This window comes from Halyomorpha halys, unplaced genomic scaffold (genome assembly GCF_000696795.3).
Source record: "Halyomorpha halys isolate HHAL.00 unplaced genomic scaffold, Hhal_1.1 Scaffold12.1, whole genome shotgun sequence".
NCBI classification, from domain to species: domain Eukaryota; kingdom Metazoa; phylum Arthropoda; class Insecta; order Hemiptera; family Pentatomidae; genus Halyomorpha; species Halyomorpha halys.
This window is the reverse complement of record NW_027109908.1, coordinates 1337029-1350075: the sequence shown is the minus strand read 5'-3', so window position 1 is coordinate 1350075 and position 13047 is coordinate 1337029. Positions and strand designations below refer to the sequence as shown.

The following is a 13047-nucleotide window of genomic DNA, read 5'->3' as shown; positions in this document are numbered from 1 at the left end:
TAAGTAGTTCAGAAATAATGTTTTAAATTATTAAATATGTGTAGTGATGTTAAGAATTAAGGGAATGAAGGACTTAAAATCAACAATATAAATGAGTATATAACATTAAATTAAAAAAAAAAATTGTATTATAAATATGGTGTTAGTGTTGTACTTAAAAAATTGTTATTTAAGTTAAAATCTGGTCAGAACCAGATATCAATCTTTCATGATAAACTCCCTAATCACCCAAATCCACTTGTTTTCACTTCAATATCTAGTAATTCAATTCTCCTGGGCGCCTGAAAAGAACATCTTTTACTCTAGAAATATTATTGGAGTTCTACCAGTGGGTTGTTTAGTGAAATAGTCACACTATTGTAACATAACCAACAACACATTTACTAGTATATTTTAATAAATATAAAAGTTAAAATTTTTAGTTACACAATTTTAGTCTTAAAGATCAAACACGATTCTTGTGTTTAGAAGACCCATTCGAAATTTATTTTGAATTGGTTAATACGGTATTCCTTATTAAGAATAAAAAACTAATCATGAAGACTAAGTTAATGTCAAATTAACTTTTTATTTATTGCAAGGGCTAATGTGGTTACTTCTGTATTTTTTACATCATCGATACAAATAATGTTTGGATAGGAATTAGAAGATATTTGTGGATAAAGAATATAGGCCAGGTGACTGTTTGCCTCTTTTGCAATATTCTTAATACCATTAATCCCTCGAGTTTGACACAATATAGCTTCTTTAAAGTTTTGAGTTAAGGTCCATGACAATAGAAAGTAATAATTTCTAGAAAATAAAGCCATTTTCATTATTTGGTCTGATACCATTACTTTTAGCTTGTTAGTATTAGAATAAACATCATATATGTCAATACTATCAGTATAAAAGTATCCTTTGCCCCATCGTTGATTTAATACAACTCTCATGTCTGTTAGTACAATTATAACAGCTGAAGTTTTTCCTTTTTTGGTCAGTTCGTCGATTGTCAGCTCTGATAATTTTTCCATTGCCAGAGCATGATATAGATTGTCAATCTTATCCAGCTCATGAAACAGTCTGTCCCATTCAGATTGATTGAACTCTTGGAATTTGTTGTTTTTGAGGTCTGTGTTGAGGGAATGAGACAGAGTTATAATAATAACTTCACAGTGTGAATTTGTGAACTCATTTATTTCTTCAACGATAGATTTTATCGACTGACCAACACCCCCTTGCCAGCTTCCAGGAATTCTTTCATAATGCCCAGTCCTGAACTCCCCTTGTTTCAGGATGGGCCTTATGTCAAAATACCTTATCCCGAAATGTAGTTGCTCTTTTATGGTATGACTTTGGGTAAGAGTATTGCAAGGGTGTGAAAAAAAAGTTCTATTATATAGAAAGCTCATTCCAGAGTTGTGGGTCCCTGGAATACATAACTCCTTCAGTGTCCTAGTTCCCAAAAAGTCAAGATTGTTTTTCATCCAGTCTGTAGCATTTAAACTAGTGCCAGTAAAGCGGCCTAGATATTCTACCAGTACAAAAGTTACATCCCCATTTTGTACCCATCCAAGATTGTATATTGAATTACCTGGCATACCATCTAGTGAGATGTTATGGAAAAAAACTGCAATATTAAAATCATTAGCTTGAATAACAAACTCTTTCTCTCTATCCTCAACTAAACTATAAATAGCAATAGCCAGCTTGTTTGAATTTTTAATAAATAGTTTTCGAGACCATTCAACATAAATGTGAGAAATACTTTGTGTCTTGATTAGATTGGGAAAGTTCCAGAAGTTCATATAGTAGGATTGTTGTTCAATGAGTACCCAATCTGAATCGGTTTCATTAATTATGGTAATATAACCACCATCTCGAGTATATAAGTATTTAAAACATACCATTATGATTAAAATATGTAATAAATTCATTGCTGTCCTATTTTGAAAATTCTTTTATATAACAAAAATTTGATATCTTCATAATACTTATTTCTGCCAAATGAAAATACAGTGATATTAAAATAATACCACAATTGTTAAGGTGAAAGAATAAAATTGTAGATAATAAAAGTTTCTAAGTGCTACTCCAACATGGCAGATTACCAGATCATAGAGTATTACTTTTGTAGATGGAAGCACATTATTCCTAAGAGTAGAGAGGTAACTGATTTTGAGGATAACTTAATTTTTATCTATAACTAACACAGTAACCCAAACTTCTATAACCTTCACCTTACAGTATACTAACCTACAATAGATTCTACTCTGTAAATTAAATATAGGAGAAGCCTCTTAGTTTAAAGGATATATTCTATGATGACATATCATATATAAAGGAATTTATTCAACAAAGTGAAGCAAGCCTCGCTCCTTTTAAATTTAATAGAGCATGTATAGAATAGGTTAGGTTACCGGGCGATCAACTATTCGTTATTACGCCTTGCATATTGTAGGTTATATACTGGAGACGGATTATCGTGGAGTGAAAACCCAAAATCTGTACGTTTGCCTGATAATGGCAAATTCGCACAAGTACAAGAATGTGGATGTATTTTTTGCACTGGTTGGTACAAGTTGGCCTGAATTTGCTGCCAACCCATCTGACCGGGTTTCAACGAGATGTCGCAAGCGACCATCACCTGGTGAAATGAAGAATAATAATCCAACAGCCTTCATCTCCCTGGACTGCAGCCAGGCCTTCGAGAGCCTGTCACACCCCCTCCTGCTCCACCGACTGGAGGAGTTCAAGTTCCGACTTACTGGAAATACCTTAGTGGAAGATCCTTTGCGGTAAGAGTTGGCGAGAACTTATCTCCTCCGGTCCCTAACACCTGCGGAGTCCCTCAAGGCTCTGTGCTGGGTCCTCTATGCATTCGATGTTGGGGTCTATGCTTCCAGCGTGAGAGCTGATTGGGCCCTCTACCATGCCCAAACCGTTTGTCACCATCGTAGCCGCACTAAAAAGTAACGGCATCAGGGTTAACCCTGCAAAGACTGATGCCCTAGTAATGTCCTTTCAAACGGGCAAGACAAGCTACCCCAGCGGTTCGTCGGGGATGGTGAGAGTCGGAAAATCTTTAACACCATCCTCTACTTTGGCGTGACTCTAGACAGGCATCTTACTTTATCAAATCATGTCAGGGAGAGGCTGAAGCAAGCCCGGCAGAAGTCATATAGGCTCTACCCTCTGCTTAACTCACAACAGATTTCTTTAAGATTACAATCGCAAATTTATAAGGCAATAATAAAAGAACATAACAAGCCTGTGGGTACCGACCTTTGTGCCTTCCTTTGTTTACCGAGCATTTGTACATGTATAGGCAAACCTGCATAAAATTGTGTATTTGCCTACAAATTCTGCGAATACCAACTTTGAAGTGTAATTCTTTAAATATTAATACATATAATATCTAACCTTGTTTGAATTTAAAGTACTACACGGTAGTTCATTACAATTGTCTCCATAGGTGAAGTAGTTTTCATTATATATGCTAAAATAAATTGATTTATAGTTGTTCAGACCAAATTCCAAGTGCAAAATTCATGTTCGTATCCTAATATTATAAAACCTGCTACCCCTACGAAGACACGTATAATAAAATATTTTATAGTACGTTAAACTAGCTTTATTTTGAGTGCTGGTAGACATCTGTACGTATAATACTTCCCGAGATAGTTTTTCATAAAAATATTTCGTCTGAATTACAAAAAATCGACATTTTATGAAATACCATAAAAAATGGTACTACTCCTACGAAGATTAACGTTATAAGCTATTTCAGGACACATTAAACCAGTTTTAACCTGAGATATAGATTTCTCAAAAAAAGACTAAATACTGAGTTCGGTGCATTTTTTTTTGAATTGCTGAATGTAAAAAACTGTCTTGGATTCTATTGAACGTAAATAACTCTTTTAAGGCTCACATTTTAGCGTATTTAATCTACTTTTAATTATGTTCTATTATTTTTCTAGTGCAGTAGGTAGTTTCAAAGATACTCGGAATGAAAAAATAATTTTTTTAACATATCGAAACAGACCCAATTTTTTATTTCACTTTACTATACTTAGCAGACTCATCAATTTTGACTAGTAATTATACATAATTTTCATTGAAGTAATAAAAAATTGGAGTGAATTAACTGACTTTTTTCTTCTCTTGAGCTCTTGTATAGACGGTGTATGGTTTTATCCTGGATCTACTAAGCCCTGTCAGCAGTAGGAAAATTTTTACTCCTTCTCAAAAGAACATGTTGAGTTTCCTAGTATTTTTAAGATCATGGAGTTTACCATGTCGCATTGATAACTGTAGAAAGTATTTTTTCATAAGCAGTTGCAATTTTGGAGGAATTAGTTTAATAGTGGTGGCCAGCTGGCAAGAAAAGTGAAGTCAAAAATGCGGGCTATATGATGGACGGGGCGTGGCAGCGGAGTACGAGGAGGAACGAGCCAATCACTGGCTGCCTTCTGCTTCAATTTCGATTACGATGGCGGACATTCCAATTAACCTCGGTGTTAACCTAAGCTCCAAGGGCGTGGCTTTTTTAGCTTCACTTTCGTTTTAAATGAGAGTAGTGTTATGCTACCCCACTGGTTCTAGCATTTTTCAAGGAAGGTTTTCGTATTACATGAAGAACTTTTGAGTATTTAAGCATATTTCACACTTTATGTTGTGGAATTTTATGATAATAATGAAAATAAGCCGTTTTTTTAAAAATTACTTCATCAGAACATTATTCGAGTAATAGAATTCGAACTTCCAGATGCATGATTGTGTAATACATATTTTAGACATTGTTTAAAAGAAGTGGTAAGTGGTGCTTGCTTGTTATAGCTCTGTGAGGGGGTAACTGGTGCTCTGTGAGGGGGTAACTCATTGGTAAGGCAATGGACTACAAACTCCAAGGACCCGGGTTCGAATCTGGCTGTGACAGATAATTATCATCTGATACCTTTAGCCTTTGAGTCAGCCCTGTGGGTTCGGGAGCCCTCCGGGTTCCACTAAGCGGATACCCTTAATTGGATAAAAATTTGGTGATCGAGCATGATTGTGACCAAATCACCTCCTTGCACAACCGTTTGTCTAGTAACAGTTCTTCCTTTTACAAAGAACTGCGCCATTGACTCTTCGTGTGTTGTAGTGGAACAGATTTAATTTAGTTTTAATAAAAGTAAATGATATATGTTTAAATTACATTCCTCATATTTATTGTTTATTATACTAGACAGACGTTTGACGTGGAAATCCGTTTATTGCATTGGATTTAAAACAACAAATTTTTTAGTGCGGATCTTCGCTATCACATTTAATTGCATCATCGTTGAGATATCAAAAAACAAAACTTTTCCTCGTGTTTTTCTTTGCACCTATCACCCAACCCAATAACTTTAATCCCTGCAAATCCTTGATTTATAACATTCCTTTGTGTGGCCTGATTCCCTTATCAGCAACAAGTGCTTTATATAGCGTTTGAACTTGAAATAATGCAAATACCTCATCTAAATTCAAATCATCTCCGTATTCTTCCATTTTGTATTCTTCTATTCTTAATTGTCCTCAGAAGACTTCTTTTGTCTAATAATTTTTGATTTAAAATGCATGAACTCTTCTTGAGAATCAGTCCAATATTTTTTTCGGTAGTTTTTCGTTCTCTAAACTTATTTATTTTTTCTTTTATTAAATTTAAAAAGTATCACAGATTTTATTATAGGATAGTCGACTACTTGTAGATTACTATCCCGTATAGTACAACAAGAGCCTATGATGAGAAAAAGTCAGTCAGTAATTTCACCCCAATTTTTTATTACTTTAATGAAAACTATGTATAATTACTAGTCAAAATTGATGAGTCTGCCAAGTATAGGTAGGAGGAATAAAAAATGGCGGCTTTTTAAAAAGGTTAAAAATAATTAATTTTTCATTCGGAGCTCTATATCTTAAAAATACCAACAAAAATAGAAATTCTAAGAGAACATCATTTAAATTAGAATAAATTTGCTAAACTGTAAACCCTAGTAGAGCTATTTACGTTCAATAGTTCTCGAGATATAGCTTTTTAAAAAGCAAAATTTCATAAAAAGTGGTACAGAACGTACTGAAAGATCAGCAGTTAGTGAATTTATATTAAAAAATTTATATCTCGAAAACCATTTGACGTACAGATATCTGTTAGCACTCAAATTAAATCTAGTTTAAGGAGCTATAAAGTAGTTTAATACGTTTATTGTCGTAGGAGTAATGGTTTGCATGATATTTGCTAAAACAAATTGATTTATAGTTGTTCCGACAAATTTTCATGTGCAAAATTTATATTCATATGCGAATAAAAACTACTGCCCCTACGATGATAAGTGACATAAACTACTTTATAGTAAGTTGAATTTCCTTTATTTTGAGTGCTAGCAGACGTATGTGCGTCTTATGGATCTAGAGATATATTTTTTAAAAATCTAACATTTTATACGAACAACTAGAAATTAACAATGAATTTATTTAAGGAAATATCATGGAAACTACTACTCCTACGTCTATAAACGTATTAAACTATTTTATAGCTCCTTTCACTAGCTTTAATTTGAGTGCTAACAGATATCTGTACGGCAAATGGTTTTCCAGATACAGATTTCTCAAAATAAATTAACTAATTAATGATCATTCAATACGTTCTATACAACATTTTTATGAAATATTGCTTTTTAAAAAGCTATATCTCGAGAACCATTGAACGTAAATAGCTCTAGTAGAGCTAATATTTTAGAAAATTTACTCTCCTTTTAATAATGTTCTTTTAGATTTTCTAGTGTTGTTGGTAGTTTTAAAGATATAGAGCTCCGAATGAAAAATTAATGTTTTTTAAGGTTCTGAAACAGTCGCCAGTTTTTATTCCCCCTACCTATACTTGGCAGACTCATCAGTTTTGACTAGTAATTATACATAGTTTTCATTAAAGTAATAAAAAATTGGGGTGAGATAACTGCCTTTTCTTCTTCCCGGCAGTTGTACTAGTATGACAGGCGGCTAGGTAGGTAGGAAAAAATCACTAATAAACAAAAACTTATGATTATTGTAGTAGAACATCGGTCTAAGTAAGCTAAATATGGCAAAGTCCTCGACGTAACAAACAGTCTTTTAATTCCCTAGAACTAAGTCAATGAAAAATATACTAAAAATGTGAATATAATATATTATAACTTTTAAATTAAGTATAAATTATATTAAAATGTATAACATAATAAATAAAACTTTTAAACTAAATTATCGAAGTTAGATACATTCTAATATAAATTCATTACATCGGTAACGAATATAAAATCGCAGAGCAATTTAATTTAACTTTGGATAACTAATTTTCAGAAAGGTGATCACTTTGCAAACAATTTTTTGTTTATTAGTGATTTTTTCCCTAACTACCTAGCCGCCTCACATACTAGTACAACAGCCGGGAAAAAAGAATGGCAGTTATCTCACCCCAATTTTTGATTACTTTAATGAAAACTATGTATAATTACTAGTGAAAACTGATGAGTCTCCCAAGTATAGGTAGGGGGAATAAAAAAATGGCGGCTGTTTCAAAACCTTAAAAAACATTAATTTTTCATTCGGAGCTCTATATCTTTAAAACTACCAACAACACTAGAAAATCTAAAAGAAGATTATTTAAAGGGGAGTAAATTTTCTGCGTAAATTTCTCTACTAGAGCTATTTACGTTCAATGGCTCTCGAGATATAGCTTTTAAAAAGCAATATTTCATAAAAATGTTGTACAGAACGTATTGAATGATCAGTAGTTAGTTTTGAGAAATCTATATCTGGAAAACCATTTGACGTACGGATATCTGTTAGTACTCAAATTAAAGCTAGTTTAATGGGCTATGGAGTAGTTTAATACGTTTATCGTCGTAGGAGTAGTAGTTTCCATGATATTTCCTTAAATAAATTGGTTTGAGTTTTGAAAAACTTTATTTCAAAAACCATAGGACGTACAGATGTCTGCTAGCACTAAAATTAAAGCTAGTTAAATTTACTATAAAGTAGATTATAACGTTTATCTTTGTAGAAGTAGTAGTTTTTATGATATTTGAGAAAATAAATTCATTGTTAATTTCTAGTTGTTCGTATAAAATGTTTGATTTTTAAAAAAATATATCTCTAGATCCATAAGACGCACATATGTCTGCTAGCACTCAAAATAAAGGAAATTCAACTTACTATAAAGTAGTTTCTGACACTTATCATCGTAGGGGCAGTAATTTTTATGATATTCACATATGAATATGAATTTGGTAAATGAAAATTTGTCCGAACAACTATAAATCAATTTATTTTAGCAAATATCATGCAAACTATTACTCCTACGACGATAAACTTATTAAACTACTTTATAGCTCCTTAAACTAGCTTTAATTTGAGTGCTAACAGATGTCTGTACGTCAAATGGTTTTCAAGATATAGATTTTTCAATATAAATTCACTAACTGCTGATCTTTCAGTTCGTTCTGTACCACTTTTTATGAAATTTCGCTTTTTAAAAAGCTATATCTCGAGAACTATTGAACGTAAATAGCTCTATTAGGGTTTACAGTTTAGCAAATTTATTCTAATTTAAATGATGTTCTCTTAGAATTTCTATTTTTATTGTTATTTTTAAAGATATAGAGCTCCGAATGAAAAATTAATTATTGTTAACGTTTTTAAAAAGCCGCCATTTTTTATTCCTCCTACCTATATTTGGCAGAATCATCAATTTTGACTAGTAATTATACATAGTTTTCATTAAAGTAATAAAAAATTGGGGCATACTTACTATAAAGTAGTTTCTGACACTTATCATCGTAGGGGCAGTAGTTTATATTCGCATATGAGTCTGCCAAGTGTAGGTAGGGTGAGCGATCAAATTAAAGCTAGTTTAACGTACTACAGCGTAGTTTATAACGTATATTTTTTTAGGAGTAATAGTTTTCATTATAAAGTGATTTCTTGTTGTTCGAACAATATTTCATATCCAAAATTCATATTCATGTGCAAATATCATAATAACTACTACTCCTACGAAGATAACTGTAATAAACTACTTTGTAGTGCGTTGAAACTGAATTTAATATGAGTCCTGAGAGACATCTGTAGGTCTGAATCATCATGAGATATATTTTTTCATAAATACATTTTTTTCCCCGTACAATGAGAAATCAATACTTTGTGAATTTTTGAGGGGGAGTAAAAGATGGCAGCTGTTTCAAAAACTTAAAAAAAATATTTAATTTATAATCTTAACAATTTCTTGAGACTGGTAAATTTTTTAAAAATAAATATTTTAAATTCTATTCATTATAGTCTCAAAACCTTTTATTTCTCTTATAAGTCCGACGTTTCGGCCAATCCGGCCATCTTCAGGGACAATCTACTTAATACAACTTTGTAATTATATAATTTAAAAACTCTAAACTCCATGCAGGCTATTCTGCCCAGGTCAAAACATCAATTTCTAATTAGTCAATATTAACTTAAAACAAAATCAAAATCATTTATCACAGACACTATTCCTTAAAAACTTTATCACAAGTTGTATTAAGTAAATTGTCCCTGAAGATGGCCGGATTGGCCGAAACATCGGACTTATAAGAGAAATAGAAGGTTTTGAGACTATAATGGGTAGAATTTAAATTATTTATTTTAAAAAATATATTTTTCTTTCTATATCTTTAAAACACTAGGAAACCTAACATTTGAAGAACTATAATTCGAAATTTTGAACGATCAAATTTTTTTTTTTCATATCCTTCATTAAAATAAAATTAGTACTTCATACATTTATAATATGCTAAATATATTATACATACTTTACCGAGTCATCATAATACATTTTATTTATTGAAAATAAATGTAACTTATATGCTAACAATATTTAAAGATTAATTATGGAACTTGAAGTGAACAAAATGAATTAAATTAGAATTAAAAATTAATTCTTGTTCATAAGCAAAGAGTTCAAAATTTTGTTTTTAACTCATTATTCAAATATAATGTATTCCAGTATTTTAATTTATACACATCGTTTTAATTTTAGGAAATGTAAAAAATATAAATCTAGTTTACTAGATTTATTTTATAATATTATATTCATAATATTTAGTTCAGTAGTTACTTTAATAACCACTCATCCATCGTGAGTTTAATTTATCAAGTTTAAATATATGCTAATTGATTGCCTAATATAAAAAAAAAAACGAAAGGTGAGTGTTTATCATGTTATGAATCTGATACGTTTTCTTTTTTTTTTTCAGCCAGGAATCGTTTACGCACCATAATTAAGCAATTTTAGAGTTCGATTCTTTGATTCTTGTTTGGCTCCAACAACTGTTAACGTATGGATAAGAAAAAAAAAACTTATACTTCCTGCTATAAAAGCAGCAAATTGAAATCTGAAACAAGTATTCCAGAACACTGGAGAAAGCAATTAGGTTCCAGAACCGGTCACTTTCATCAAGGATATTGTGCAACTGTAACGTAGCAGGAAATTTACGTTTCCAGTAAAGATTTAAAACCACAATACAATGTAAACATTTACATTAATTAATTATATTACATGTACACCTGTTGATGTTAGATATAAAATGACATGAAACCAACATGCGGAATACTTACATGATTTTTTACAGAGCAAGGAGCATTTACAATTTTACGAAGGATTTTGGATTGTATACGAGAGTAATTCGATGGTTTAGTGGAGTCCCAAAAGCTCAACTCCGTAAGTCCAGATAAGCCTTATTATAAACATATAAATGAGTCTACTGTAATTAGTTGGAAGCTTAGGCCGTTTGCCAAGTAAGTGTTGTAATAGTCGGAATCGACGAGCAGGGAAATCTATCTAAGAAATAAAAGTATGTAGGTGTCTCGGAGATATTTAAATTTAACAAACCGGTTTCTTATGCTATAAGTGTAATTAAATACGCTGCCGAAGTATAATATTTTGTCTACTTTCCTTTTCAAAAAAAAAAAAAATAAAAAAAAAATAATGGTATCCTTGAATTTGCCAAGTCCATTACAAATTAATTCAGCTGACAAACTTCATTAAGATGAGATGGAATTATAATCTTGTTATCATTATTCAGCTTGTTTCTAAAGATTTTGGTATTTATTATAATTCTTATTTTCTATATGCTAAGAGATAGAATAAACGTCAAAAATATATATAATTTTTATGATTTATTTATTACTATTTACAACTGTATTAATATAAAGATATATCCAGTAAATTTGTTGTAAGATAAAATTGGAGTGATATAGTAGATGTAGAGGAACTGCTCATTGGTAGCACTCTAATAATATTTCTATACTAGTAGGCCTTGAGGCCATCTTTTTTTCGGGCGCATCGGAGGATTGTCAGGGATAGAAGAAACAAGGTTAGAAACTAGAAGGTTTTGGTGGTTAGAGAGTTTATAATGGAAGGAAAGATATCTGGTTCGTGCTAGTTCGGTTGCATATGGAACATTAAGGTCTTTATGGATGATTTTATTTATAACAAAGTAAAGAGCACTGAGGATTTTAGATTATAAGGATTGGATACGAGAGGAATTCGAAGGTTTAGTGTTTAGAGCCCCAACCTAAAAATATAAAAGCAAAAGTAACAGCAAGGCATAATATAGAAAATAACCATAATTTTGATTTTGTTGAAGTGGAAATTTTAAATACAGCATCTTATAGCAGAAGCAGAAAGCACATCAAATCAGTAATTAAAAATGTATTAAATTTGAAAAAAAGGACAATGCTATGTTTATATAATTAGCATAATTAATATATAACCTCTCACTGTAAAACTAACTACTAATTTATAAGACTATACTTAGACATATCTGAACCTTCGGACTTGAACTTTGGGTAACAGCTAAACCGTCGAACATCAAACGTATCCAATCCTTTCAATCCAAAATCCTTAGAACCATAGTTAATGCACCCTATGACGTTTCCAACAGAACACTACACCATGACCTTCATATCTCTTTTGTCCTTGACCCCATACCAACCAAATTCTCAAAATTTCACATAAAACTTTCCAACCATCCTAATCCTTTGGTTCAAACCTTATCTAGTTCCACCCATCCCTACAGCCCTCCAAGAAGGTTGAAACAGCAGTGGCCAAGAGACTAATTGTAAAATAAAAATGGACAATTGGAGTTCTGGTAATGGTTAGCTTCTCCACTCAAGTTGTGTGTATAAATGTTACTAGAGATTATATTACTTTGTTTATTTATTTTTTCATACACATAGTTTGATTATGTTCATTTTCTTTATCCTTCTGTTTTTATATATTTTAAGAGAGATTTTATTTATTTTTATGTACTTTTTTATTTTATTTTAGTATGAATGTGATTCATCACTATTATCTATTGCCCATAATAAACACTATTATGCAATATCTGCAACACGCAGATTGTAATATCTATCAATTGAACAAGGTTTTTTCTTAAAAAAAAAAATATATAACAATAATCAGTGTGGCCATAACAAATAGCAGTAGTATTTAACTAAACCTTCCCAAAAAAATAAAAGTTGAAAAATCCAATTACACAGAGTCTAAAATATGGAAAAAGAAAAAAAAATCAGGTATAATTTGAGTATAAAATAATATAATTGTAGGGGTTATATTAAAAATAGTAAATTTTAGGGAAACAAAGTTTCTTTTTTTGGATCTTGTTATGTTTTGAAGTGTATATAGCCTCTTTTATATCTAGCTATATCAGTTATTAATTGGATTTTAAGGTTTGAGTACCTCACGCTGGCTAGATAGGCGCCTAGCCCCTTCATCCCCAATAAAGATTCAAAGAATAAAAAAATATTACTAAGCTTAATGATGTTTTACTGGAAGAGTCTTATGGAATTAAACTAGATGAATGACACACAATTCTTGCTTATTTCAGATACAATAATTTATTTCATATCATCAGCAACAACGTTTCGCGACATTTCCCCCATCTTCAGGTTGCTAAAAAACCAAATTCAACAAAACCACAAACATGCGCTTACATCAACACTAATATATCATATTTACTTAAGAACTATTTA

General features: G+C 31.3%; 1 protein-coding gene across 1 annotated transcript; it reads right to left on the bottom strand.

Moving 5' to 3' along the window:
* Positions 1-554: 554 nt before the first annotated feature.
* LOC106678990 (uncharacterized) lies at positions 555-2224 on the bottom strand. Its single transcript, XM_014417882.2, has one exon. The coding sequence runs from the start codon at positions 1914-1916 to the stop codon at positions 555-557; it is 1362 nt and encodes a 453-aa protein (XP_014273368.2). The 5' UTR covers positions 1917-2224.
* Positions 2225-13047: the final 10823 nt, after the last annotated feature.

What these genes read in the sequence shown, in the direction of transcription:
- LOC106678990 (XM_014417882.2), bottom strand. Translation starts at nt 1,916, where the DNA reads ATGAATTTATTACATATTTTAATCATAATGGTATGTTTTAAATACTTA.